The 25864-nt window shown below is 53.9% G+C and overlaps 3 protein-coding genes across 15 annotated transcripts in view; 2 read left to right on the top strand and 1 right to left on the bottom strand.

The window, feature by feature from the left end:
* The window catches only part of NET1 (neuroepithelial cell transforming 1), a 73676-nt gene extending 63219 nt beyond the window's left edge, over positions 1-10457 (top strand). For 3 of the 7 annotated variants that reach the window (XM_022564940.3, XM_089906572.1, XM_022564941.3), the window contains 8 exons: positions 234-448; positions 2203-2586; positions 3162-5091; positions 6324-6434; positions 7166-7923; positions 8042-8136; positions 8658-9990; positions 10193-10457. The gene's annotated coding sequence lies outside the window, so the exon portion shown is untranslated. The remainder of the gene's footprint in view (positions 1-233; positions 449-2202; positions 2587-3161; positions 5092-6323; positions 6435-7165; positions 7924-8041; positions 8137-8657; positions 9991-10192) is intronic. The other 4 variants (XM_089906570.1, XM_089906568.1, XM_089906569.1 and 1 more) reach the window with 4 other exon arrangements.
* On the bottom strand, positions 10281-11642 carry LOC111170127 (calmodulin). The gene has a single exon (XM_030760658.2). The coding sequence runs from the start codon at positions 10991-10993 to the stop codon at positions 10550-10552; it is 444 nt and encodes a 147-aa protein (XP_030616518.1). The 5' UTR covers positions 10994-11642; the 3' UTR covers positions 10281-10549.
* CALML3 (calmodulin like 3) lies at positions 11184-25751 on the top strand. 7 transcript variants are annotated; one of them, XM_089906573.1, is made up of 5 exons: positions 11184-12808; positions 13382-13605; positions 13754-14086; positions 15761-23259; positions 24398-25751. In XM_089906573.1, the coding sequence occupies exons 4-5, from the start codon at positions 23013-23015 to the stop codon at positions 25138-25140; spliced, it is 990 nt and encodes a 329-aa protein (XP_089762699.1). In that variant the 5' UTR covers positions 11184-12808; positions 13382-13605; positions 13754-14086; positions 15761-23012; the 3' UTR covers positions 25141-25751. The 7 variants fall into 7 exon arrangements, with proteins under 7 accessions (XP_089762699.1, XP_089762702.1, XP_089762704.1 ...); XM_089906578.1 differs by lacking the exons at positions 11184-12808; positions 13382-13605; positions 13754-14086 and having other exon boundaries at positions 18123-18162; positions 22880-22922; positions 23085-23151; XM_089906575.1 differs by lacking the exons at positions 11184-12808; positions 13382-13605; positions 13754-14086 and having other exon boundaries at positions 18123-18162; positions 22880-22922; positions 23085-23259.
* The last annotated feature ends 113 nt before the right edge of the window (positions 25752-25864 follow it).

Below are 25864 nucleotides of genomic sequence, written 5' to 3'. Positions count from 1 at the left end.
AGGCCCTGGGGTTTGGACCAAACCAGAGAGAGCAAGTTAGTGCAAACCTCAGGAAGAGAAACCAAGGCTCGTCTCCCGGGGCCCCAAACAGGGGAGTAGGTCATAAACATCAACCAGACGCAGCTGTGGCCTAAGGCCTGCTGCCCTCTGTCCCTGAATCCTGCATCCCACTGGACAAGGCAAACAAGCTGACCTTGAAAGCCCTGGTCTTACTCAATCTCTTGACTTTACAGCGGAGGACTGACTTGTCCGCTGGGTTGAGAGCTGCGCCCCGTTCCTCTGACTCCAGCCGAGCTGCTCCGGGCTGCACTGCCCCACGGACTGGCTTCAAGGCTGATCGCCTCCCTCACCCACGCATCACCTGCCCCCGCCTACTGGCCAGGACGGTAGTCACTCCCCCAACGGCTTGTCCTTCACGCTTCTGGTGGCTCTTGCACTAATTGCGGAGGTAACTCAACATCCAGCCTGGGCGGTGTCTGCAATCTCCCCCAGGTTCTACCTGGTGTTCCCCAGGGGACCCCTTAAATTCAGCTACACAGCTTCCCACCCACCCCCAGGCCCGGGCAGGACTCTCGCCACCCAGTCCCTGGAGACGTCCTTTCTTCAGTCTCCGGAGAGACCCTTTCCTCAGAAGCAGGGCTGTCTCCCAGCCTCTGCAGCCATGTCCCCAATGTGCTGGGAGGCCCAGCAGGAGAATGAGATGCAGAGGAGAGCCTGCAGGGCAGTCTCAGGAAGGCTCTCTTCTCTCTGCACCTCCTCACTACCCTTCCATCCAGACTTCTGTGTACACTAGAAGCTTCCAGCAGTGACTTGGCTGAGCCCCTGGCTTCAGAGCTTAGGCAGGTTTACCAGATGACCTGCCGACTGTCACCTATTCATTTGTATTGAGAATATTTTCTGGATGCCTTCCGAACTCCCTCCTGGAGTTACTGAACTGGCCCTTCGTTCTCTGTCTCCCCTGGACCCGAAGAACAAGCCCTCTCTCTTCTCTCCTCACTTCAGGCCAAACAGTGCCCATCCCCCTCCCACCCCCTGTTTCTCCGCCTCCCTTTGGGTTGGATGGAAACCTACAGGTCACGAGGCAGGAAGTGGTCCCTGGTGCTCTTCTTGATGAGCAAAAACAAGTTCTGAGACCTCGGGAAGTTTTTGCAAACCTTTGGAAATGAATCAGAAGTTTTGAAAGCTGAATCTTTAAAAAGGTCCCCCCGTGGCTGCAGCCAGATTTTGGCCCCTGGCTTGAGTCCTGAGCTCCCTCTGGTCTTGAGAAAGGGTCAGGAAGTGCCTGTGCTGTGCCCCCTCCCCAGAGGGAGAGCCAAGGTAGGCAGGCTGGCTGCACCTGCAGGAGCTCGAGGCCCAGGGCTCCTCTGCCCCCACCTGCGCCTGCCCTGCCCCCGGCTCCCCCTGGAAGAGTCTATGTAGGTGAAGTTCTCTCCTGCATCCCTCACTGTCACTTATCCTCTGTCTTTCTCATTCTCCAAGGCACTCACACACCATCCCCACCACCCATCTTTCCCTCTTGGGACTCGGCTCAAGCCCACCCCTTCCGTGGCCTCAGCCCATCTTCAGTATAATGGAAGGTTTGGAGCACATCCAGGCCCAGTCATTTAGAGCCACAGTCACAATTCTGCATTTTTTAACCATTCTCTACCTGCTATTCTTTAATCGACACATTCTGCGTTTAGTAAATGTATTTAAAAGATGGTGATTATAAGTGGAAAACCAGCTTCCCTCGCTATAACCAGAAGGAAACAATAACAATCACCATCCTGAAAGCAACACGGTAAGTCCTGCCCGAGACACTCTTGCCTTGAAAGGGAGGTCACCTCTCTCCTTTGTTACCTTTGCCAGGTTAAGTCCTAAAATCATCTCAGGTACCATCAGGCCCCAAACTTTAGTCAACAATGAACTCCCTTTCAGATCTACCAGTTTAGGACTTCCCTGGTAGTCCCGTGGTTAAGACTCCACGCTTCCACTGCAGGGGGCATGGGTTCGATCCCTGGTCAGGGAAGTAAGATTCCACGTGCCACGCAGCGTGGCCAAAAAATTAAAAGAAAAAAAGTCTACAAGTTACTTTTCTGTTTCTTTCTCCCCTCTCTTCTGCCCCCACCCCGTAATAATCATAACATACATGCAAACACAATCCTCTGGTCTAGAAGTGCATAAGCCAAAACAGCATTTTTGTTTTTGTTCTTCTTTTGCTAGCACCAGCCACGGAGCAAGACACCAGCATTGTCCGGGGAGCGATAACAGGCTGTGTTTCCATTATCTCTGCCCACTGGCCCTGACAGATACCGTGGTGGTTCCTGCCAGGAAATCCCCTCTGCCTCATGGAAAACCCAGAGGAGGAAGTGGAGTCGCGAGGACTGTTCAGGCTCCACCCCAAGATGTTGGAGTGAAACCAGCCCATCTTCTCGGGCTCGGAAGCCCACGGGCTCTGCACACGCTTGCAGGGACCCGGGAGCCTGCGACAAGACACACACACCACCGAGGCCCCGTGCGGTTGCCTCTGCACCGTGTTTTACCAGATCTGAGCTGGTAAAAGATCTAACAAGGTCAGCTTCGCTCCTGCACCCACAGTGGGCATGAGTAAGTCCTCACCAAATGTATTGCCCTTCCTTCCCGAACCCCGAGGCCACTTGTGTGTTCTGAGCAGCTGTAGGGGGAGAGCCTGGGTCGGCCTCTGCCCTGGTGCCCCCAGCCCACCCCGCCATGCCCACAGACTTCCCTGGGCCTCCTCTCCTGGTGATAGGGCGCCCTGTCCTGCCTTCTCTCCCCTCAGGGACCATGACGCCCATCCTTGCCTGGGCCATAGCCCCAGGGAACAGCTGGGCCCCAGTTACAGGGTTGCATCCTCACGTCAAAGACCACCTGCCACCCAACCCCTCTGCCCAGGGTGAACGGGGCTCGGCCTCGGGAGATGGGGAGTGGGTGCCCCCCCAGCCCTTCTCAAACCCCTGGCTCTCACTTTCAGGGCCTGGCGTGTGGCTGCCCCACAGCCTAGGAGGCCTCTGTCCCCCCGCCTGCTCTGGCCTCGCAGTGGAGGGTCTTCAAGAATCTCGCATCCGATGCCTCCCAACTTTTCTCCCACCCCGGACCCCTGTTATTCCCCAAACTGTGTTTTCACCCAACAAACCACAGTTGCTGCATCATTTGTTTTCCAGATGTGATCAAAGATGGGCGGAGCTGCTCAGACGTCCCTGAGCATCAGGAGAAACTCGCTGGCTCTGCTGGGCGATGCCCTGGAGAGCCAGGGAGCTCCTTCCTCGACATGCATTTGTGAGCAAGTGCTGGACACTTTTTACCCACTTATACTTGTCTCTTGTGGCTGCTGGAATGAGTGACCGCAAACCTGGTGGCTCTGTCCTCACAGATCTGGAGGCCAGGTGTCTGTGGGCAGGCGGGGCTGGTTCCCAACGGGAGGCTCCGGGGAGAGTCTCCTCCTCGCCTCTTGGGGTGCTGGTGGCTGTCTGCATCCTCGGCACACCTGGCTTGTAGCAGCAACCCTTCCATCCCTGGCCTTCCCCACTCTGTCCAGGATCTGTTTCCCAGAGAAAACTTCACACATAAATTTGGGGGGACACAAAATGCAGCCCGTAACGCTCAGTATTTCCAATAAAACGAAGATCTTTAGACCCACCTTCATAAACGATTCCCAAACTACAGAACCGTTGAACTTCAGAAACGGGAGGAACATCAACGTCCATCCAGCCCAGGACCCGCGGGATGGGTGAGACTCCTCCACGGTCCTTCCCAAATGTCTCCCGAGCATCTTAGGGAACGCCTCTGTCCCCCGTCTCCCGAGGCAGCCCCAGACCCCTCGGGTGGCCCTGCGGTCCGGGAGCGTCATCCTGCTGAGCTGCCGTCGGGCTCCCCACCCCACCTCACCCCCTGCCCCCAGCACACATGCTGGCCCTGGGGCCGCTTGGAGCAGGTCCGAATCCCTTTCCAGGGGCGGCTCTTCAGCTGTGCAGCAGCCGCTGTTCGGGTCTTCCTGCTCCGGGCTGAACGCCCCCCCTGCAGTGTCTTCCTGGTCACTCTTCTCTGGGCAGGTTCCAGTCCGTCTCTACCCTTCACCAAGAAGTGAGGCGCCCGGAAATGAAAGCAATGGCCGTGTCCATGCTGTTCATCCATCCTATGAAATCAGCCCCGCCGCTGGGGTAACAGCAATGCACAGGACGCATGGAGTCCAGCGGTCCTGACACTCATGTTCTGGCGGGGGCAGGGCGGGGGGAGGAATGGTGGATGCAGAGGAACAAGCAAGGGACAGAGCAGAGCCATGCTCCCTGGAGTGGAAGCACGACCAGCAATAGTGAGGCAGACACACTGGGCTGAGATCCAATGACAAGGATAGCAGCTCAGGCAAGGTCCCTAAGGTAGCAGAGCCCCCCTCCTGCGCACCCCCTTCCCAAAGGCCCCACCGGCTCCTTTCTCTCTCCAGACCTCAGGTGCCTCTGAAGCAGGGCCAGCCCAGGGGCAGCTCAGCCAGTGCAGGGCCACCCAAGGTCATCGCCCTGGGAAGGAGGCTCGTCCTTAAAGACAGAGATTCCAGAATTTCAGTGGCTTTGAGGAGAGAGGATTATGTAGCAGTTTAGGCAGCCCACACTTCTCTGGACAAGCACGGGGTCCGGGTGTTTGGTGCCCTCCCCAAAGGTATGAGGCTGCTTCTAACCAGGACGAACCACGAGCCCAAAGATGGGCACAGAGGGTGCCTAAAAGGCAGGCTCTGCAGCCCTGGCTCCAGTGAACCCCGAACTCTCCCCGGGCCTGAAATGCCCACTACCCACTTGATCTTTGAAGCCCTGGACACTGAGAGACCCGGCTGAAACGTCATGTCCAGCTGCCTCTGCCCCCGGCAGGGCGAGTCCCCATCCCAGGGGGTACCAGCTCTCCAGTGGGCACCCCCTCTCCAACAGCAATCGTCTGTGCCCACGTTGGTCCCCCATACAGGGAGCTTTCAAAGTGGAGGCTTTCTTGCATCACCAGCGCCTAACACTGTGTCAGGAAATAATGGTGAAGGAAGAAAAGAGGGAAGGAGGGGAAGATGCAAGGACAAAGGAGTCCCTGAGCTCCAGCAGGAGCCCGGCTCTCGGGGTGAGTGTCGGCTCCTGTTTGCACACTCAGGCGGCTCCCATCTCCCCCTGAGCCTGCTGTGACCTTCCCCCCATCCTCACAGGCCCACGGGGAGGCGTGGGGCTCAAGGAAACACTGTGGGAGGAATGAATGAGTGAGTGAGTGAATGTCACCGCCATCACCACCTCGCTGTCGTGACCACATGGGTCTGGATGCAGGAAAACTAGACTCCTTGAGAGCACTGGCATCCCCTCCCCGAGAACTGACTTCCATCTGGGCCAAAGATCAGAAAGGCGGGGGCTCCATGTTGGCTCTCGGGGGGACAGAGCAGGTGGGGGGCCGTGGGTCACCCAGCAGAGCACCGTCTGTTCCCAAAGTGACTCAGACTGGACTTGGGTGACAGCAGCCTCCCAGTGTGCCAGGGGAGGTGGGGAGGAGGGCCCTGGTTTCCCAGGAGTGGGCTGCTCCCTCTGGAGCGTGACCACCCAGCAGAGTCCTGGTGAAGGGGAGGGGTAGGGCAGCCATATTCATGACCCCAAAACTCAGAACCCGAACAGGTTGACAGAAAATGGGGCTGGATAATTTATCTAGATTGTTCCTGAGAATCTAAGGCATAGCCTGTATCTATTGAGAACATACTTTTAACAACTTTTTTTTTGGGGGGGGGGGCGGGTACTGTGAAGAGAGAAGCATTGATCTGAAATCTTATCAACTGGTACAAGTGGCCTGACATCTAAATTGTTGTCTGTCCTACCAGTTACCTGCCCTGGAATCTATTTCCCTCCTACACCGAGAGGGAAAGAACTTTGTAATGGTTAACTTTAATGTGGCATCTTGGCTAGGCTAAAAGGAGCTGGGGAAACAGTGTTAATGGGTGCGTGTGTGAGGGTGTGTCCAGCAGCCATGAGCATGTGACCGGGTTCAGCAGATTTCTCTCCCCATTGTGGGTAGGCATCACCCAATCCACTGAGGGTCCCAAACAGAACAAAAAGGGAGAGGAAGGGCAAGTTCACTCCTTGGTTTGAGCTGAGACATCCACCTTCTCCTGCCCTCGGACATGGGTCTGGTTTGAGCCTTCAGACTAAGATCAGGACTTACCCTGTCAGCTCCCGAGGCTCAGGCTTTGGTTTGGACTGAACTACGTCCCCAGGTCTCCTGGGTCTCCACCCACAGCAGGCAGGTCCTGGGGCTTCTCTGCCTCCTCCGTAATGCATGAGCTGATTCCTATAACAAATCTCCTTGTGTCTCTACAGACCCTACTGGTTCTGTGGCTCTGTTTCTCTGGAGAACCCGAATACAGAACAGCTGGGATGTTATGATCATATGCGGACTGTCTTCATGGTTCTTAGAAGCCGGAGCATAAGGTGCCCTCTCTCTCCAGTCACACATCTTCCCGTCGAGTGTGAAGTTGTAGAGATTCCTTTTCACCCCATCGGCAGCACGGGAACCACCTCCTCCCTGCAGAGGTCATGCCTCATGTGGGAGGGAGCCTGCCAGGTCTCCTGGCATCTAGTGCAGATGGTGGGAGGGTTTGTACTAAACCAACCCCAATCCAGAAATCCACACGCCCTGAGCTCAATGGGTTTACAATCTAGGGTAAATGTTGATGAGTTTTATTTTGTTATGTGGGGTCCTGAGGAAGGAGACTTGGCCTTTTCACAAGGAATTACAATACAAGATGCACTTTGAGAGACTCATACTAAGAGGGAGATGTTTAGTCATTCACTCCAAGGGCATGTGTTAAGGATCCACAACATGCTAGGTCCTGTTTGGGAGGGCTTCCTGGAGGAGGAGGCATTTGATATGGACCTTAGAAGGCCTGTCAGGAATAGATATAAATTAAGATTTAAAAGATACAGGGACAATTCAGTGAAGAAAATGTATTACTTAGTATATGGAATTTGAAACATCTGTTTTGACCAGAGGTAGCATAATTCATTAAAATTAATGCCTGGAAGGATTTGGAGGAATTTTTGCTTTAGTTGAGATTAGTTTTGTTTTCACCAAAGTGGTTTCACCCCAACCAGTTCCTGTAAATGTATCAGTTCAGTTCTGCTCAGCCAAATGTCAGTTTTGTGTGTGATTCACATTCCAGGCACTCGGGGTGTCGGCTCCTGTTTGCAGGACAACAGCGAACAGGTCAGCTCCGCTCTGCATCCACCCTGGCGATGAAATGCGACTGTTCATCTCTGTCAGGTTATCGTTCGATGTTTAGGTGAACTGACAGCAACTCAAACAATTTCCAAGCCACAGTCAAACTAAAAACTGAAATATCAAACTAAACAAAACTTCAGAGAAATATTCAACAACGACTAAGAACATCTTATCCAATGTGAATCCCTGTAATCCTGTGAAGTGTCTTTAGAAATAATTTTTTGGCAAATTGGGAAATACCAGCAAGCAGACCACTTGCAGAACTAGTCTCAGCAAATGGATTTTCAGAGGTGGCTTTCGGAGCCGCCGGTTTCCTGATGTGACCTCGAGCCGCCTTGGCTCCTGGGAGGCTTCTAGCTCGCTCTCCTTATCCTCTCGGGGTCTAGATGGGGCAGGGAAGCTTCAGGACTAGGGGCTGGGTAACCTGGGCCACACCCACCACCACCACCAAGGTCATCCAGGCCACCTGGAGCCAATGTGAAGCTCTTTTCCTGTCCCCTGCAGTGTCCGGTGTAAAGAGAAAGTCACTAAAACACAGGCCGGCAGATTTAAGAAGATGGTGAAGCCCTGGTCCCCACCAGACCCCTCCCCAGGGCTCCTTCCTCCAAGGGTGGGCCCACCGGGACGCCCCCTGGAAAGCAGCTATGCAGGTGGAGCCCTGGCGGTCCATCCAGGTCCTTCTCTCATCCGAGGCCTGAAGTAAGTCACTTCCTATCCCAGACCCCCAGATTCCTGTTCTGTTCCCCAGGCAATAGATGAAGAGATATTTCTGCTTTCTTCCTGCCTTGTGGCCCTATCGAACACTTTTCGGCAACAGCTCGGCAGGGATGAGCCTCAGGGGTCCCACCTCTCACCCCAGCCTGACCCCCACCTCCCTGGACTGCTGGTGGCTTTACCTCTCTCCTTCCCTCTGTAAGTTCTAACCATCCATGAACTCCTTGCATTGTTCTCAGTAGAACATATTTTACACACACGAGAATATGGAGAATAAAGTAACATCCCTGTATTAGCATCCTAGAACCAGGCAGCCTAAGAAGCAAAACCTGGAGGCATTGATCAAGAGCCTCCCGGATCCCTCCTCCTCCTCCTCCAGAGGAAGCACCAGTCCTGAACTTGGAGTTTACTGAATAGTGTTTTTAAGGAAAGAAAACCAGTTTTATATTCCATAGACTTGAGCCACTGTCCTCAGAGCTTTGGGCCTCACGGGACAGTAAGATGTCAAAATTAATGTTGGGCACTTGTGGAATTCCCCACACTTCAGAGGAAGTACGTGAAAGAAAAAAAAACTCACAAAACTATCACTTACCATCATAGTCACTTCATGAAAGAAAGGACATTTAACACAAACTATAGAAAAAGCATATTCTCAGAATTTAAGAAACTGAATACATTAGGTTCGTCAAAACGTCTTTATTTTTCTTGTTTCCACACAGAGCCTGGAACACTTCCTCCTGGACCGGCCTGGCATTTAGGAACCTCTCATTTAGAAACTAACTTCTATGACCTGCGTCCCTAAGAGGATGGGGACTTTCTTGGGGGCGGGGGGACCACCCGGGGAAACCACCCCCATCCAGGATGGGTGCCTGCTGCTGCCACCGTCCCCTCCTCTGATTGTGCCCCACTTCTTGTCTCCCGTCTTATCTCCTCCAGATGCTCCAGCCCCTCTCCCCCCGGAACCCTCAGGGACAGGAGCCTCCTGCCTTTCTTCTCTGTCTCCCCACCCTCCAACCCAGGCCCAAGGAAAGGACTTCGACCAGACCCTGAGTCAGGGCTAGGATGGACGGGGCAGCCCTCTGTGAGGGCACGGGAGGCTGAGTGACCCACTGAAAATGTCCCCAAATGGAACAACTTCATCGATACCATAGCTGCACCTGGGTAGCGTGATACCGCTCCCACTGCACTGGGACAGAGCTGTCACTCACCCGCCCACGTACCGGAATGAGGGGGATGGTAAAGGACCGGGCAGGTATTTTGCAATAACTCCTCAGGTAAGCGGGCTCTGCCTCTCCCCACCCTGCGCTGAGAACCTTTGCCTTGGCTCTGGCTAGGATAATTTTCGTTGCTGTTTTTTTTTTTGGTTTGTGTTTTGTTTTCTTTTTTTCTTTTAGCCGTGCTGCACGGCTTGAAGGATCTTAGTTCCCCGACCAAGTATCAAACCCACACCCTGGGCAATGAAAGCGCAGAGTCCTAACCACTGGCCTGCCAGGGAATTCCCCGGCTAAGATAGTTTTTTAAAAACACACAGCAACAGCACAGAAACCCAAGTTCAAATGGCACGTCAGCTTGACATGGGGGGCAGTGCTGCAGGCAGACCCTCGTCTCCCATCTCCATGTTCTGGACTCCCCCCACTCCTCCATGGGCGCTCCCCAGCCTGGGAGCCACTTCAGAGCCCCCCACCACAGAAAGGCCCTGAGAGGCTGCAGCCAAGGGGTCTGAGGGGGCCCCTTCCTCCCTGAGCCGTGTCCTCCTCAGATCTGATTGGGAAACGCCCCCCCAAGTGCAGCCCCCTGCCCTTTACCCATCACAGCACCTCTCGTCCTTCCCGTTCCCACCTGTCCTGCCCTCCTTCAGGTGGGGCAGGGCCGGTCCTCCGGGGCCACCACCTTCACTGTAGAAGATCCCATGTCTCAAAGGCAGGACAAGCACACGCGTGCGTGCATGCACTCACACATGCACGCATGCACACACGCATCTTTTTCTTTCAGCTCGAGCCTGAAGAACAGTTGGCTACATGCAAAGGATGATAAACTTCGTTTGTGGTGCAGGTATGTCCCAGCCCTTGGTCCAGGCTCCTCCGGCCTCAGGTCCTGACCAGAAGCTCAGGCAGACCCTCGGGTCCCCTCCATCCCCCTCCATCCCCCTCCATCCCCCTCCATCCCCCTCCATCCCCCTCCCACCCCGTGGCGCTCACCAGCCTCCTCATCCACGGGCATCAGACGGGGGTCTACTGGCCGTGTCCCCCACTAGGGCCAAGTGAAAGAGGGAGAGGCTCAACAGAACCCCATCGTCTGGGGCCCTTGGACACCCCCCCATTCAAGCGCAGTGTCACCACCTCGAAGCTCAGATCCCTTTTATTCCGATCACCACGTCACTTTGGGGTCCTCACAACAGCCCTGCGAGGTAGGGAGCACCCCCATCGCACGAGCACACGAGGTCTCGCTGGACAGAGAGCAGACCCCGGGCCGAGGAGAGGCCAGGGGTCCCCACGGGGAGGCCCCTCCCACCCACCACCTAGACTGTCCCTTGGGGTCCCCGGCTCAGAAGCCGGGCCGGACCCCGTAGCAGGCCCGGCGTCAGGCAGGAGGGGGCGGCGGTCGGGAGGCTTCACTTCAGCATGAGGACGTGCACGAACTCCTCGTAGCTCACCTGCCCGTCCCGGTCCACGTCAGCTTCCCGGATCATGATGTCCAACTCCTCCTGGGACACCTCCAGCTGGGCCATGGCCTGCTTGAGCTCATCCACGCTGATGTGGCCGTCGCCATCCAGGTCGAAGGCGTGGAAGGCTGTCCTCAGGTCATCCGCTCTGGCCCGGGCCTGAACCCCCTTGGCTATCACTGCCAGGAACTCCTGGGGGCTGATGACGCCATCCCCGTCCGCATCGTCCCTGGCGATGAATCCCTTCAGCGCGGCCTCCGACGGGTTCAGGCCCAGCTCCTGCATCACGGCGCCCAGCTCCTGGGTGTTGATGGCATTGTCTTTGTCCTTGTCGAATCTATGGAAGGCCTCCATGAACTCGGCCACCTGCTCTTTGGACAGCTGCTCAGCCATGTCTCTCGCACCTTCTACGGAGCTTGCTGCCAACACGCCCAAGGGGCTCACGTCAGAGCTGGGACAAGCGGCGGGACCGAGGCTGTGTCGGCGTGAGGACAGAGCTCCAGCGGCAGTCTTGCCACAGGATGGGAACCCCTCCTTTTCTGAAAATCCAAGCAAAGGGAACAAGAAAACTCCCTCCCCACCCCACGTCCTACGGTGAAATCCTCCTCCTAGGGAGGGACAGCTGAGAAATGCAGGAACTGGAGCGGCCGGTCTGCCCAGGAGAGGTGGCAGGCACCCCGGGCCTCACCTACTCCCGATGGCCAACCACGGCACCCCAGAGGCTTTTGCCCATGTGACTCTCACAGGGACCTTGGCCAAGCTGGGGAGGGGGGCTCAAGAGGGCTTTCCCAATTTTAGAGATGGGTGGGAAGGGGAGAGGAGCCTCCCTCAGTGGACATGGCAGACACTGGAGGAGTGGAAGGGCTGTGTCCAGCATTCCTGTGCTCTCTCGGGGCTGCTGGCCAGCTCTCATCCCATGGGGCGGGGCTGGTGGAGGGCAGATGGTGGTAGAATTGAGTGGGATTCTCCCAGAATGGCACTGCGGGCGTCATCACTCTCCAGCCCAGCGTGGCTGGCAGATCCTTAGGCGGGGATGCGGCTGCCTGCCTTTTTGCTTCGGGAAAGCGGGGAGCCAGTTGCACTCAGAGCCTGGTGCACAGGTGGTGCTGAGACTTGTTTATTAATTGAATGTTCAAAGTGTGATTTCAGAGCTGAGGAGAAGGCTTCCTGTCCCTGCAGAATACTCCTCCTCTAGCTCCCCAGTTTCTCTGATTCGGTTCTATTAAGACCAGGGTTCTCTACAGAGACACCAGGAAGGAGGGGACCCTTCATTTACGATCTCAGAGGGGTCCTGCCTGGGAGCTGCGGGAAGACTGGAAAGCACTGGGCTGGAGTAGGCAGCCCCTGAAGATGCAAGGGGGTAGGAGGATGTAGAATCGGGTGGCTGAAGCTGTGAACTTGGCCTGGCTCCTGGGTTTACTAAGTCAGCCCCAAGCACAGAAACCCATTTAGGAAACTCCCTGGACCCATGGTCTTACCTGTTTCATCTCTGCCCACTGCTCTGCGTAGCAGAGTTTAGATCAAGAGCTTGGGCCGTGGGGACCCTGCAGGAGGAGGGGCATCCCCTTCCTGGAGGATGTTGAGTCCCCTGCAGCTGTGACAGGACGGGTGACCCCCTCCAGGGTGGCTGGGTGAGCCCTTGGGGCGGAAGAGCCTTCACGTGTAGTAGCCGTGTGTCTGTGTGAGAGTGATGTGTGTGCAAGAGTGTGTGTTGGTGGGAGGTGTGTAGGCCTCCAGAGCCAGCGCAAGGGCAGGTGGCTTCAGCTTTCCAGGGCCCTGACCCGGGAATACACGCCAGCGCGTCCACTGCTGTTTGGGTTTTGTGGGTGAAACACCGAGGAACCTGCAGGACAGGTCTTGGAGGCTCCTCTGCCTCCCCCGACTTGCAGGGACCTGCCCGTCCCTCCCCCTGTGCCAGTCTCCCCGGGGACGGCCCTGCCCTGCCCTTGCCCAGGGAGATCCACCCCGGGAAGCGAGAGGGGACACTGTGTGGGAGTCACTGTCATCCCGAGAGACTAACCGTGGCTCTGCGCCCTTCTTCAGGGGCAGTAGAGATGGTGGGTGATCGGGCTGCCCTCCCAGGAGCCCTGCTGGGCCCGCACCCTGAACACAGGGCTCCCACCGAGGCCACAAAGCAGGTGGTTGATCACTGCCTTTGGACCCAGGAAGCTGTGGGTACGGGGCTGGCTCCCCACAAGCCTGGGGCAGGTAACTTCGCTTCCCCTGTGGTAGATGTCGGGTCCTGTTTCCCACCAGCCATCTCATGGTTCCCAAGCTCACCCACACTTATTGTTATCCTGCGTCTGAGCACCACCGCCCTGGGTCCCTTGAGCATCTTGCTTCCAAAGCCTGTACATAAGCCACAGATACGTTTCCAGGTCTCTTCTTGGACAGACGTTTAATTATTAAAACCATCTACATATTTGCAGTGATTATCCATCACTGCAATTTTCCCAGCTGCCGTGGTTCACGGTCTCACCAATCCAGACGCCCTTTACCTCTCACCCCTAACTCGAATCTGAGCCTTCTCTTTCCTCTGATGGGATTCACTTCTACACCCACCTCCTCTCGTAACTCTTTTAACTCTTTTACATTCTAAGAAGTGGCCCTGAGGCTTTTGTCTTATCTACACAGCTGGTGTGTCTCCTTTCTGTCCCCCCTCATAAGACCCTAGGAGCCCTTTCTATGCCACCATAGCTGTGGTCTCTCTGCCACAATCCTGTCCAGCCAACCAAGTTTCCTAGAAACAGAATGTGTTTCTCATACTGCTTCTTTCTTTAGGGAAATTGCTCTTTCCTGCTCTGGAGCCTCGTAGCAGCTTTAACTGGTCGACAGTGAGGAAGAGCTCTGTACACGATACAACACGGCCCCTGGTACTCCTGCCACCCTCAGTGATGGGTTGATGAGGACCTTTTGCATCTGTGTTCAGTGATGTCAGTTGTCACTAGCTTTACCCTTTCCTTGGACATCCATCCCCGCCTGTCAACACCTCATTGCCTAACCTGGTAGAGCCACGCCTATGCCTCTGCCCCATTTATCTGGGGGAGAGGGTGACGTTCATATTCACACCTGAGCTCCTGTGTGCTAGGTGCCATGCAAAGGGCCCTAAAGGGTGATCTCATCTTGTCCTCACTGTTTATTCTTATGTTCCAGATGAAGCAACTGAGGCTCAGAGAAGTCACAAAACAGGTTCATGGAAGAGCCGGGAATTTGCATCTGGGTTTGCCTGACTGCAGAGCCCAACCTCTTCTGTCCCGCATCACGCATCACGGCACAGCTCAGCTTCTGATAACCGACCTTCACATGCCAGCCGCTGAGGACAGCCAGGCCCTGCCCCTGCAGCCTTTGGAGCCCTGGTGAGAGCTGGCAGCCAGGCTCGACCACTCCATCAACACCTGACTGCATGAACTGTGGCAAAGCACGGGCACAGCTCTGCTCGGGGACCTGGCTTTGCTGTGGCAGAAGGGCGGGGGCTGTGCATTGATGGTAAGACCACAGACGAGCCTGAAGGAGATGTGTTTCAATCCCCGCTCTCTGCCTCTCACCAAGTACCTGGCTGGGCGGCACAGCCCAGATGATCCTGGTTACCCGATTCGAGTCAGTTTTACATTTTAAATTAGCTAACTGGGTCAGTGGATTTGGTACACAGGCGGTTCTCAGGACTTCTCTATGAAGCCCTTGGAAACAATTTTACCGAGAACGCCATCATTTTGCAGTATCCTTTCAGCATCACCTGCAGCCGTCAGTATTCATTAAGTCTACCATCGTTCTTCTATCTTCCGGAACATTGTGTGACAAGCTGCCCTCTGATTCTAGCTTGACCTCCTCTCTATCTTGAGACCCTCGTCTCTGGCTCCGCAGATTCCTTTGAACTTGAGGTTTCTCCCCTAATTTTATTCCAATTTCTTCACCCGTGTTAGTAATGGCTGTGCTTGCTGAACAGGTGGAAACAATGCAGGTGTTTTGAAGATCTCTAGCCTTTAACTCTCCTTTCATAGCTTTCTTCACTTTTTAAAAGCATGCCTGACCACTTTCTGGCATCTTGAAAAGAGAGTGGAGCTTTTTCTCCTTCCTTGGTCCTCCATTTTATTATAATTTTAACATCCTTCTGTTCTGTTCTGGCCGGAGTTCTCCTTGTCCTGCTCTCCACGCCCTCCCCCAGATCCTGGCTTGACTTTCCTGCTTGATTCCACAGCGCGCAGGATCAGAAAAGGCAGGTGTTTGCTGTTATGTGATTCTCTCTTTTTTTCTTGTTCGTAGAGCCTGTCATTTATACTGGCGCATTTCCCTTGGAGTATATTCTAAGCTGTTATCATTTACAGTGAAAAGTGCTCTAAACCAGTTCTAAATATTGGGTTCACAGTTTTTTGTTTGTTTCCTCAAGCTACACCACTTTCCCCTGAGATGCATTTGCAATTCCTTCCTCCAAGTGGACTTTATTTGTATCTAGAAGCCACAGTTTTGGAATACCCTGTTTCATTTTTAGTAAGGTGTTGGGTGGATTGGGGCACAGCCTGGAGGGCCCTTTCTCTTACTGGCCACCATGAAGAGCTCCCCCCCAACCCAGAGCACCCTCCCCTTCCCCAGCACTTCACGTGTCATGCATCATCCATGTCCTTTCTGGAATGAAAACAGTGCCCGCCCAGGGTCTTTTCTCCCGAGGCTTCCCTCCGAAAGGTTGCCTTGGCCTTCACACCCTCATGTCTAGGGGTCAGGGGCTGCCCAGGCCCGGGGATGCTCTCCAGAGCTGACCACAGAGCAGCCAGATTTCCCAGGTGCCAGGAGGCCCGTCTCTCCTCCATCCAATTGGTTACAGAGACCGCACAAATGTTGGTACTGCTAGCGCCCCACTAGCGAAAATAGCGATTCGAGCTTTTAGTCCCTTCTCTCCCAAGAACTCAGATCAGACACGAAGCCTGTGGTCTGGGTGAGGAAATGGAGGATGGAAGGGGTATTGGAGGTGGGATGCCAGGTCCCCAGACAGACCCTGCACTGAGCTCACCCCTCCTGTCTCAACGTCCCCAGGCGGGCACACGGAGGGCTTTCTGTTGGTGGCTCTCAGAGCCAGGACTGGACCTTGGTTCTCCCTGGGATGCTGGGACCACACAGTTGATGACACAACATCATAAGCCCTCTCGCCCCATCCTCCCCATCACACAGGCCACGTGTGGCACCAAGCCCACCCCCCATCCCCGCCTTCACCCAATTCCGGTCGGTCACTCGTCGCGGGAGACCTGAGTTCTATCCCAGCACAGCCATGTGACCTTGGTCAGAGCCTTTGTCATCCATTCAACAGATGTGCCGGAGCCAAGCTGGACCTCGAGAGCCTGCAGTGACCAGACACTCTCCCTTCCTCCAGGGAGACCGGGGCTGGAGAGAGATTCCCTCTGCAGCTGCAAATGCCCTCGGGTCCATTCCCCAAGGACAGCCGTCCTGGGCAGCACCAAGACGACCTGCCTTGGAGCCAGGAGATCCTACTGCGAGGCCCATTTTTGTCCCTCTCTAAGCAGTAGTACAGACCTGGGTAACTGCTCACACTTGATGGGTTACCGTGTCTGGAAAATGAGGGTGTTGCACTGGATGGTAGCTTTCAGAATTTCATTAGCGGTTGAGCCACGTTGCAAATGAAATCTTATTCGTATGACAGATAATCGTTAATATTCATTGGGCTCTTACTGTTCCAGCTACCCTCCTGAACCTTCCATGCATTGACGCACAGTGCCATGGGCCACGCTGCGCCCAGTTTACAGGTGAGAACCATGAACCAGAGAGCCGCAATTTGCCCAACACAGATGAAGCGGTTAAAAGCAGACTTTCCTGCTTGGTGGTGGGGAAAGGAAGGAAATCGAGTTGCTCCGCTTCACCTTCTCCTGCTTCCTTGGCGTCTCTGGAAGGACCTCTGCAGAGTCCAAGGGTCTCCGAGACCAAGTTCAAGTCCACTGGATGAATGACCTCAAAGGGAGCTGGAACTGTGATTTTCCAAGCCACTTTTGCTCCTTCTGATGGCTTGTCCAGGTGCCCAGCTCACGCCCCAAGCCTCCTGCTTCCTCCACACCTCACGGGCTCACCATTAGGTACACGCATTCACACCTGAAGGCTTGAGCCTCGTGCGTGTCCTCGCGCACACGCGCGCATGCACACGCATCTTCCTGTATTAAACACAAAGGTTTTCATCACCATCGTAAACTTCAAAGGCTTGGAACTTGGAACCAACACCTTTCCAGCCTCTTAGTGAGTCCCAGACCCCTCGGGGAAGAGCAGCTTGTTCTCCTCAATGTAATTAGCACCACCACCACCCAGCCCCCCACCCCCTGGCGATGGGGACTTAGAGGAACTGACGGGCCTCCTTAACCACTTACCAAGTGCGTCTTGATATCAAAAGATTTGTAGCACGGAGTTCTAGCTTCTCCGCAATATCAGTCCCTGTAATAGTTTCAGTTTGTCAGTTTTTTGCAAAACATCAGATACAAGTTTGAAAGGCGGGCGGGTCATACACGTGAGCCCTGGCCCCTCCAGCCTGCTCTCCTCTGGCCTCTGCCCCAAGGTCAGCCCGGAACCCCTTCCCCTGCCCACGGACAGGGCAGGCAGTGAGTGAATGCAGGACGAGCTACTTGGGAAAAATAACTGAGCCCTCAGGAATCACAAAACATCATCCTTTTCCCAGGAAAGCAGATTTTGACTTGTTCAACTACTTTTATTGTGAGATTTAGCACCGATGTGCTTTGGTTTTGGGTGATGGTTTAATCCTGAATTAATCAAAGTGGCTCTCAGCAGTTAAACACAGGCCACTTTATGTCCCTGTGTCGCCTTGGGCATGAAAGCACAATGAGGCCCCCAGAGACTGAGGGTGCAGGTGGAAGGATTAAAGGCAGGGGGGGCCCCGGGGTGTACCCTGGGGGCTGACTTGAAGACCAGACGCCTGGAGAAAGCAGCAGGACCTGCCAGGAGGACCCACCAACCCAGGAAGACCCAGGAAACGCTCAGAACCATCTAGGCCCTTGGCTGCCTCCGCACTTGGTGGACTTCATTCCGCAGGTGAGGCCTCGAATCATAAACGCAAACCACCCAGCAGCGTATGATTCCTGAGTAGGAGGCACAAGGCAGTGCCTGTGTCCTGGAAGATGACGTATCTGGTTATTTGTCAGACTTCAGTTCAACGATGCACAGCTCCGATCCCAGATCAATGGTCTCCTCCCTGAACTGAAACTGCAGCCCAGCCCGGGACAGGCCTGGAGGAATCTTGATGATTCACACAAGACCAAGACTGAGCAAACGTCATTCTCAGAGCTGGCTCAGGCTCTGAGGCTGGAACGGCCTTCGGTGGGAGGTGAGAACGGGCCAGAACCCCTGGTTCCCACACAAGGAGCCCCCTCATCCCCCCAGCTGAGAAGACCCTCTCCTGGCAACAAGTGTGACTAAGAAAGTATTGCTTTTCCCGTGGTCAGTGTAAGTCGGAAAGTAGAGCAAAGCGTCACCATCCCCTCCCAGCCTTGAAAAGTAAGAAGCAGTAGAGGAGCTGGTCAAGAATACGTGCGCGGTACAGAGGCCACCGCTGTCCCCAGGTGAGCCTGAACTCCACTGTCGGTGTCTCATCACCACGTCCCGTGTTTGTCTTTGTCAGTCTTGTTGCTTCTTAGACTGTGAACTGCAAAGATCCCGGAACAGCAATGCAAGCTGCATGCCCCCCGCAAACCCAGGCGTGTCTCATCATTTCTGGGAGATTTAGGGATGGAAAGTCAGAGGTAGGAACTTTAGCTGCTGAGACCAAACACTCCAAAGACAGCCTGAGACGAGGGATAGCCCTGCACTCACCCTGGGGAGAGTGGGTTGGAATCGGGGAGACCTCAAGGAGCTATTGGGAGCTTCCAGATTGTCCCTAAAGCCACAGAGGAGAAGATGGAGGCCCTACCCCAGGTCCTTGGGCCACGCTCCACTTCCCAGGACCCTCTCCCACCTCCGTCCTGAGCCCTTCCTCCGCCTGGTCCCTCTAGATTCACGCCAGTCGGACATTCGGCTTTGAGGGGAGAAGTCCGCTCTCCGCTGGGTCTGCCAGGCCTCATCACCCTGACTGTGCTCGGGCCTCTCTAAGGAGCCGGGCCAGCATCCCATAATAAAGAGCAAGTCGGACAAAAGTGCCAGGTAGCAGACGGCTTGCAGGGAGTTGGGAGGTAAGTCCATCCTCCTGAGGCCCAGACAGCACGACTGTGTGCTTGGGGGTGGGGTGCACCTTTCTAGCATCAGTGCAGGGCTGTGAAACTGGGGAGAAGCCACAGGTGGAGGTACAGAGGGTAAAGCAGCAGCAGCTACCAGGGGTCAACACAGAGGTCACCCATCCCCACAGAGCCACTCGGCAAACCTGCGAACAGCAAGGGGAGATGACAGACCACGCAGTGGACAAAGTGGGCACCCGGGCAAGAGCATCTGAGGCACCCCATGGGGTTTGAACCACAGGGAAGGGCTTGAAGAGAGACACGGGTCCAATCCTCCTGCAGGTGGAGGCAAGGCGGACCCTCCTGTACTCTGTTCATTCAGCAAATATCTCCTGGGCGCGGGGGCCATCCTACCACAGAGGGCTTGGCAGGGGAAGAAATCAGAAGCAGCCTTGCCTCTTGTGAAAATTACATGGGAAGAAACAGAAAGGAAGCAGGTCCACAGGCAAGATCAATGTAGAAGTAAAAGTTATGAAGAAAATAAAGGAGAAGAATAAGACAGGAGAGGGATGAGGTGGAGGAGGGTGGTTAATTAGAAGTGGGCGGTTGGGGAAGGCTTGGCAATGAAGCGATATTTGACTTTTGACTAAAGTGACAAGAGAGAGCAGCTGCTTGAAGGTCGGGGACAGAGAGTCCAGGCAGATGGAGCAGCTCGTGCAAAGATACCAAGGTGGAAATCAGGATGGGAGCGTTCAAGGAGCAGAAAGTAGGCCAGTGTGCTTGGAGCAGAGTGTTGTGGTGATGTGGCCAAGAGGGCCACCATAGGGAGTTTGGATTCTACTGAAACCCAAAGAAAGCCCATTATAGCGTTTCAGCAGAAAATGACATCACTGAAGAATACCACAAAAGGGGAGACCCATTACGAGGCTGGGGCCGTGGTCCTGCCTGGAGATGACGCGGCCTGGCGCAGAGGATGTGTCGAGGTGAAGCTGAAAGATGGGGTATGAGGTGTGAGAGAAAGGGAGGAATTAGATGTGGCTCTGGGTTTGGTTCTGAACAACCGGACGGGTTTTTTTTTAAGAGATGGGGAGATTGAGGGGAAGCAGGTTCAGATGAGGACCAACACTTTGTCATGCTAACTTTGAGGGTCTTTCCAAACATCAAATGCAGGGGCTCAGTTGGCAGGTGGATCCCCAAGGAGCTTGGCAGGAGGGCTCTGCACCAGCAGGTGTGTCCCAACATTTCCCACAATGGAGGATACCTACTGCGTGTGAGTCCCCCGCCTCCCGAGTGGGTTTTCCAGGTGCCGAGTAAGAAGGTCTAAGACTGAGTTGGGGGGAACCGCAAAGAAAACAGCCACAGGCGGGGAGCTGTAGGAATTGGAAGGTCTAGGTCCTGAGTTTTCAGCCTGCTGGTCATCTGACCTTCATGCGTTTGCTAGTTCTCACATCCTTCATCTGTAACGTGGAGACACGAGACAATAGGAATGAAAGTGCCTGATACACGCTTGCCACAGAGTAACTGCCCAATGAACAGGCAGTTGACCCATAAATATTCCACTGGAAAGGTGTATTATGCTCTGAGTGTTTGTGCCCCTGCCAAATTCATATGTGGAAATCCTAACCCCCAGCTGATGGTATTAGTCCGCAGGGCTTTTGGGAGGTGATGAGTCCCGGAGGGAGGATCCTCCATCAATGGGATTAGTGACCTTAAAGAGAGTCCAGAGACAGCCCAGGTCCTTTCCATCCAGTGGTGGAGGACACAAGAAGTCTGCAACCTGGAAGAGGGCCCTCCCCCCACCAGGCCTCCCGGCGCCTCAGACTTCCTCACTCCAGGACTGTGAGCAATAAGTTTCTGCTGTTAACAAGCCCCCCAGGGGGTGGCATGTTGTTATAGCAACATGATAACACTAAGACAAGGTGTTTGCATTTTGCTGGGGGGAAAGGAAGTAGATAAGTAAATGTTAGGGCTGGTGAGTGGCTGTATGGAAATGGGGGGGTGGGAGAAAAAGAGGGAGAGAGAGAAGGAGAGAGAGAGGCCCGTGGCCACACGCATTCTAGGAGGGCACAGGAATGGAGCTGGTTGGAAAAACTAAGCATCCCAATCTATACCTTTCTCTATAGCGCCCAGCAGGAGAGGCACAAATTCTGTTTAACAAAAGCTATAGTAGCACCATTTCAGGGGGGAAGGCAACACCTTGGGTCATCTGCTCTTCTAAGGAAGTAGCTGCAGCAGGCCCTCCCCTGTTGTGGGTCTGTTGAGGTCCTTATTAACACTATACCGTGTAAGGCCAACCCCGCTGTTCCCACCTGGATCCCAGCATCCTCGGTGCCTCTCACCTCCAGCCCAGGCAATTCTACACCGGGTTCACTCCTGATTCTCAACTCTACCACTGTGGTCCTCCAAGTGTGTTCCATGGATCCATTTGAGGGGAGGGTGTCCCCAATAACCTTTCAGGAAGCCTGGGTGGTCACAACTATTCTCGTAATACCAGACACGGTTTGCCACTTTCACCGTGTCAGCTTTTCGCACTGAGCTCAGAGCACTGGTGGGTGAAATCACCAGCCCCTTAGCAAGAATCAAGGCTCCTGTACCAGCAGTCCTTATAGCCTTCACCACCACATGGTCTCAAGTTTTTAAAAAGGCAGCTTCCTTTAAGAACGCTCTTGCAGAAGTAGTAAAATTATTATTTCAACCCTTGCATGCACATCCTTAATACTCTGCTGGGTAGCCTAGTGACTTGTAAGAAAAGCACTTGTGTGCGTACATAAGTCACAAGGTAAGCTTTTTTCATGGAACACCAGTTTTTGGGAAAAAACAGCTGATAGACAAACTGTGGTTACTCAGGCTTGGTATTTGACATTTTCTCAAAAAGTGATGAAGTGAGCCTGGCACTTCAAGGAAAATAACTGACAGTATTTGTTGCAATAATAAAATTTCAGCATCCAAATGAAAATTAGAACTTTCTAGATTCTGTATTTGCCACTGTGAGCTTGAGACTTCCCAATACTTAAAGACTTTTCTAATGGGATTGGTGGTAATATTAATGAATGTGATTTTTAAAAATTATACATACAATGATTCAACATTCAGAAGATCTGCAGAACTCAGTAAATCAGGATTTTCCAAATGACCAATGCATAGCATCACAGAATCATGCATGAGTAAAAGATCCATTAAGACGCTACCGCCTGTCAAATTTTGATATGGTATCAAAGAATAATAACCACAGTTACCTGAAAGGGTCATTAAATGCTCTCTCCTTTGCCAGCTGTGCATAGCTGTGTGAAGCTGGATTATCATGCACTCCACATCAAAACATCTTCCCACAGATCAAGTGCAGAAGCAGACATGCTTTCATAAACCCAGGCATTAAAGAGATTTGCAAAATTATGTTTTTAGGTACCACTCTTATTTTTTATACAGTATAATTAATTCTTTTATAAAACTATGTTATTTGTGTTGACATGTAATGGGTTTTTTAAATTTGTTTTTTAAGTTATAAATACATAAAAATATATTTAAATATTTTAAAATTTTATTAGTTTTAATTTCAAACCCAGTAAATATTGACAGACATTTTAAAAAGTTCTTTAGAGTCCCCAGTAATTTTGAAATGTTTAAATGGGTCCTAAGACCACAAGTATATGCTATAGGGAAAGGAATCAGTGCACTGAGAGGCCGCAGGGGGAGAATACAGAAGCCTAGCAAATTAAAAACATTCCCTCTGTCATAGTTTCCTAACCAGCGAGTTGCAACAATTTAGTTGTCACAGCCCTGTGCCTTGTGAGTCATGAGCAACTCTGTTTAAAACCCTTACTGAGCTCCCTTTCAACGTGTCTTTTTGAAGAACACAGGCCATGACCCAGAAACCTGCAGATACCTGTTGTCCACTTACCCTTCGTAGGTGAGGCAGGATGCAGTCCATCAGCAGGACAGTGTCAGGCACAAGTTTCATCATGATGCTGGCCCTTGGTTCCCCAGGGTGCTGTTAGCTACACGCCGTTGTCCAGTGGTTCTCCTGCTCCTGCCCTTGCAGCATTTCATGAATATGTCCCCCCAGCATATGAATTTGAGGGGAGACACGTTCAGACTAAAGCATTCAGTTTCTCATTTCTTTCTTTCACAGATCATCATCTAAACCCAACCCAAACTCAAACTACAGACCATGGGTTTGTATCATCACCAAACTCAAGGTCATCCAGATTTTCCCCTACGTTATCTTTTAGGAATTTTCTAGTTTTGTGTTTACATTTAGGTCTATGGTCCATTTAGTTACTTGTGATGGGTATAAAGTCTGTGCCCAGATTTTTTTTTTTTTTTTTTTTTTGCAGGTGGACGTCCAGTTGTTCCAGCACCATTTGTTGAAGAGACCGTCTTTGCTCCATTGTCAAAGCTCAGGTGACTCTTTTGATAGGGGTCCCTCTCTAGGTTCCCTATTCTGTTACACTGATCTACTTGTCTGCTCTCCAGCCAGCACCACACTGTCTGGATCACTGCCACTTGACAGTAAGTTTCGAAGTCGGGCAGCATCCGGCCTCGTTCCTCTCCTTCAGTCCTTCGTTGGCTCCTCTGGGTCTCACCACTTTGGATCTGCATGGATTCCCACAGGCAAAGGCACCTCTTCTCACTCCATGGCTGGTCCTTCCCCGGGCTTCCTGGGAGTCGAGCTTGGAGCGTGTGTGCCTGATGGGTATCCCACTTCACCTTCTCGAGAACCTCCTCTTAAAAACACCCCTTTCTTCAGCTCTGTCCATTCCCATTCCCGAAACCAGAAGCTCAGACTTTCAGACATGGCCTTGCTAAAATGTGCAGGGGTTCCCATGCATTGGAGGATAAACGTGAATTCCTCTCGCCTCTGACAAATCTCGCTTGTCTTCCTTTCTTCATCTCCTGCTTTCTCCCCTTCACCCTGGGCTGCAGCTGCACCAGCCTCTTTTCTGTCCCTTGGCCACACTGAGCCTCTCCCACCTTTGGACCTGGAACCTGTTGGCCTCCGCCTGGAAGGCCCCTTCTCCCCCTCAGGTCACCCTTGTGTGCCACTTCTGCAGAGAAGACTTCCAAAACCATCGCTGCAGAAGTAACCTCCCCACCTGCTGTCCATCACCACCCTTTATTTTCTTGATAGCATTTATTGAAAGTATCTCATTATCTTGCTTGTTTCTGTTAGTTTCCTCGCTAACTAGCTGTGTTGTGGTTGGAATACATATGAGCCTCTGGAGGATCTGGGGACAGCCTGCTTCTATCTGAAAAAAAAATATTTTTCTTTTCTCCTCCTCTGAAAACCCTCTTGGGAACCCTAAGGTTTTCAGACTTTGGAAACCAAAGAAAAGGAAAGGGAGTTCTTTTCAGGCAAAGACAACGTCTGTTCTTCCTCCTGCCAAAACCCTCAGCTGCAGGCAGGAAAGAGCTCAGAGCCAGTGGTTTTACTGAGTGGAGGGTGTGAAGACTGGAGGGGTGGGATTCCGGTAGGCAAACCCAGAACTCATCTCTCTAGAGGCTGTCTACCAGCCTCTCTGGAGGTGTCCCCACTAGTCCCGGGGGCTCTGGGCGGTGGGGAGGAGAGCCCGGCCTTTCCCAGAGCTGCTGGCGTCAGTGCAGCTAGCCGGCCGGCCCATTGCCTGGGCCTGGACTCCTGTTTCAATAGGACCCGGACTTCAGGCAACCGCAGGGCGGGTAGCGTGCACGGTGAGGGACACCCCGGCTCCTCCTTCAGCGCCAGCAAGTCAAGCCGGGGCCAGAACGCCAGCCGCCGGCCCCGCACCTGGCCACCTCCCGGCGCCTGGCCACGTCCGTGTGCTGGACTGCCTCCCCGCAATGGTCAGGGCCGAGCAGCTGACCGAGGTGCAGGTGGCCGAGTTCAAGGAGGCCCTCTCCCCGTTCGATGAGGACGGAGACAGCGCCATCAGCACGCGGGAGCTGGGCACCGTCCTTTGGTCGCTGGGCCAGAACCCCACTGAGGCTGAACTCCGGGACCTGGTGGGCAAGCTGGACCGCGACGGCAGCAGCACCGTGGGCTTCCCCGAGCTCCTGGGCCTAATGGCCCGGAAGGTGAAGGGCAGGGACGCCAAGGACCAGATCCGGGAGGCCTTCTGCGTCTTCGACAAGGACGGCTACGGCCTGATGGGCACGGCCGAGCTGCGGCACGTGATGACCCGGCTGGGCAAGAAGCCGAGCGACCAGGAAATGGACGAGATGATCCGGGCGGCGGACGTGGACGGGGACGAGCTGGTGCGCTACGAGGTGTTCGTGCGCTTGCTGGTTTCCAAGGGCGGCTGCAGACCCACCTCCACCCCCACCCTGGGTGTCCGGGCTCCGCGCGTGGCGCCGGAGGACCTGCCTCCGTTCCCCCGGCCCCTCCGGGCACTGCTCCTCCGCTGGTTGACCTGATCCAGCTGTCTGTCCCCCTTTCATCTCCTCTCCTCGTTCCTGCCTACCTCTCCACCTTCTCCTTGAAGGATGGCACAGGCCGCTCCCAAGCCCAGCAAACCCCAAATGTTCCATCCCTCGGGAGCAGAAGCTCAGGGACGTCCCTGTGCACCGACCAGGGCAGGAGGACGGTCACAGCCTCACTGGCCGCTCATGCCCCAGGGAGGGTGCGGTGTGCCCTCTGGGAGCCCTCCACGTGGGATCCCTAAAGCGCACCCGGCACCTCCATCTGCTGTGGACCAGGGCCCTGGGGCGAGGGGCACTCTTGGAGGCTGACAACCAGGGTCTGGCCTCCTGAGAAACACCACCTCCTTTCCCCAGCCCCCCCACTCTGCTGCGCTCTCTTGTTCCCTTCTGTCTCTGTGCCAAACCGCGGTGAGGTGATTCATCTCTTAAAGCTGGGAGTCGGTTGTAACACGTTTGTATTCACCTTCTTGGAGGGAAATTTGAAAGGGAGAAAGAGGCCACCGGGGAATAAAGAAAACGTCTGTTTTTCTCTGGTTCCAATGGAAATGATCCTTGTTAAGTCCAGGGTTTAAAAGAGGCAGGAATCTCTCTTTTTGTGCTTTTTGGAAGTGCGGTGAAATCTTGTATTGATGGGCGTAGCGAACAGAGAGGAGTCTAGGCAAGGTAAATCTTGAATATTTATTTCAAATAAAATGGAGAACTTGGCAGCAAAGGGTGG

The sequence above is a fragment of the Delphinapterus leucas genome, chromosome 2 (assembly GCF_059928025.1).
Source record: "Delphinapterus leucas isolate spDelLeu-1000000601 "Yukka" chromosome 2, BTC_Dleu_Yukka2, whole genome shotgun sequence".
Classification (NCBI taxonomy): domain Eukaryota; kingdom Metazoa; phylum Chordata; class Mammalia; order Artiodactyla; family Monodontidae; genus Delphinapterus; species Delphinapterus leucas.
Note: the sequence above shows the minus strand (reverse complement) of the source record. Positions and strands in the feature narration are given on the sequence as shown.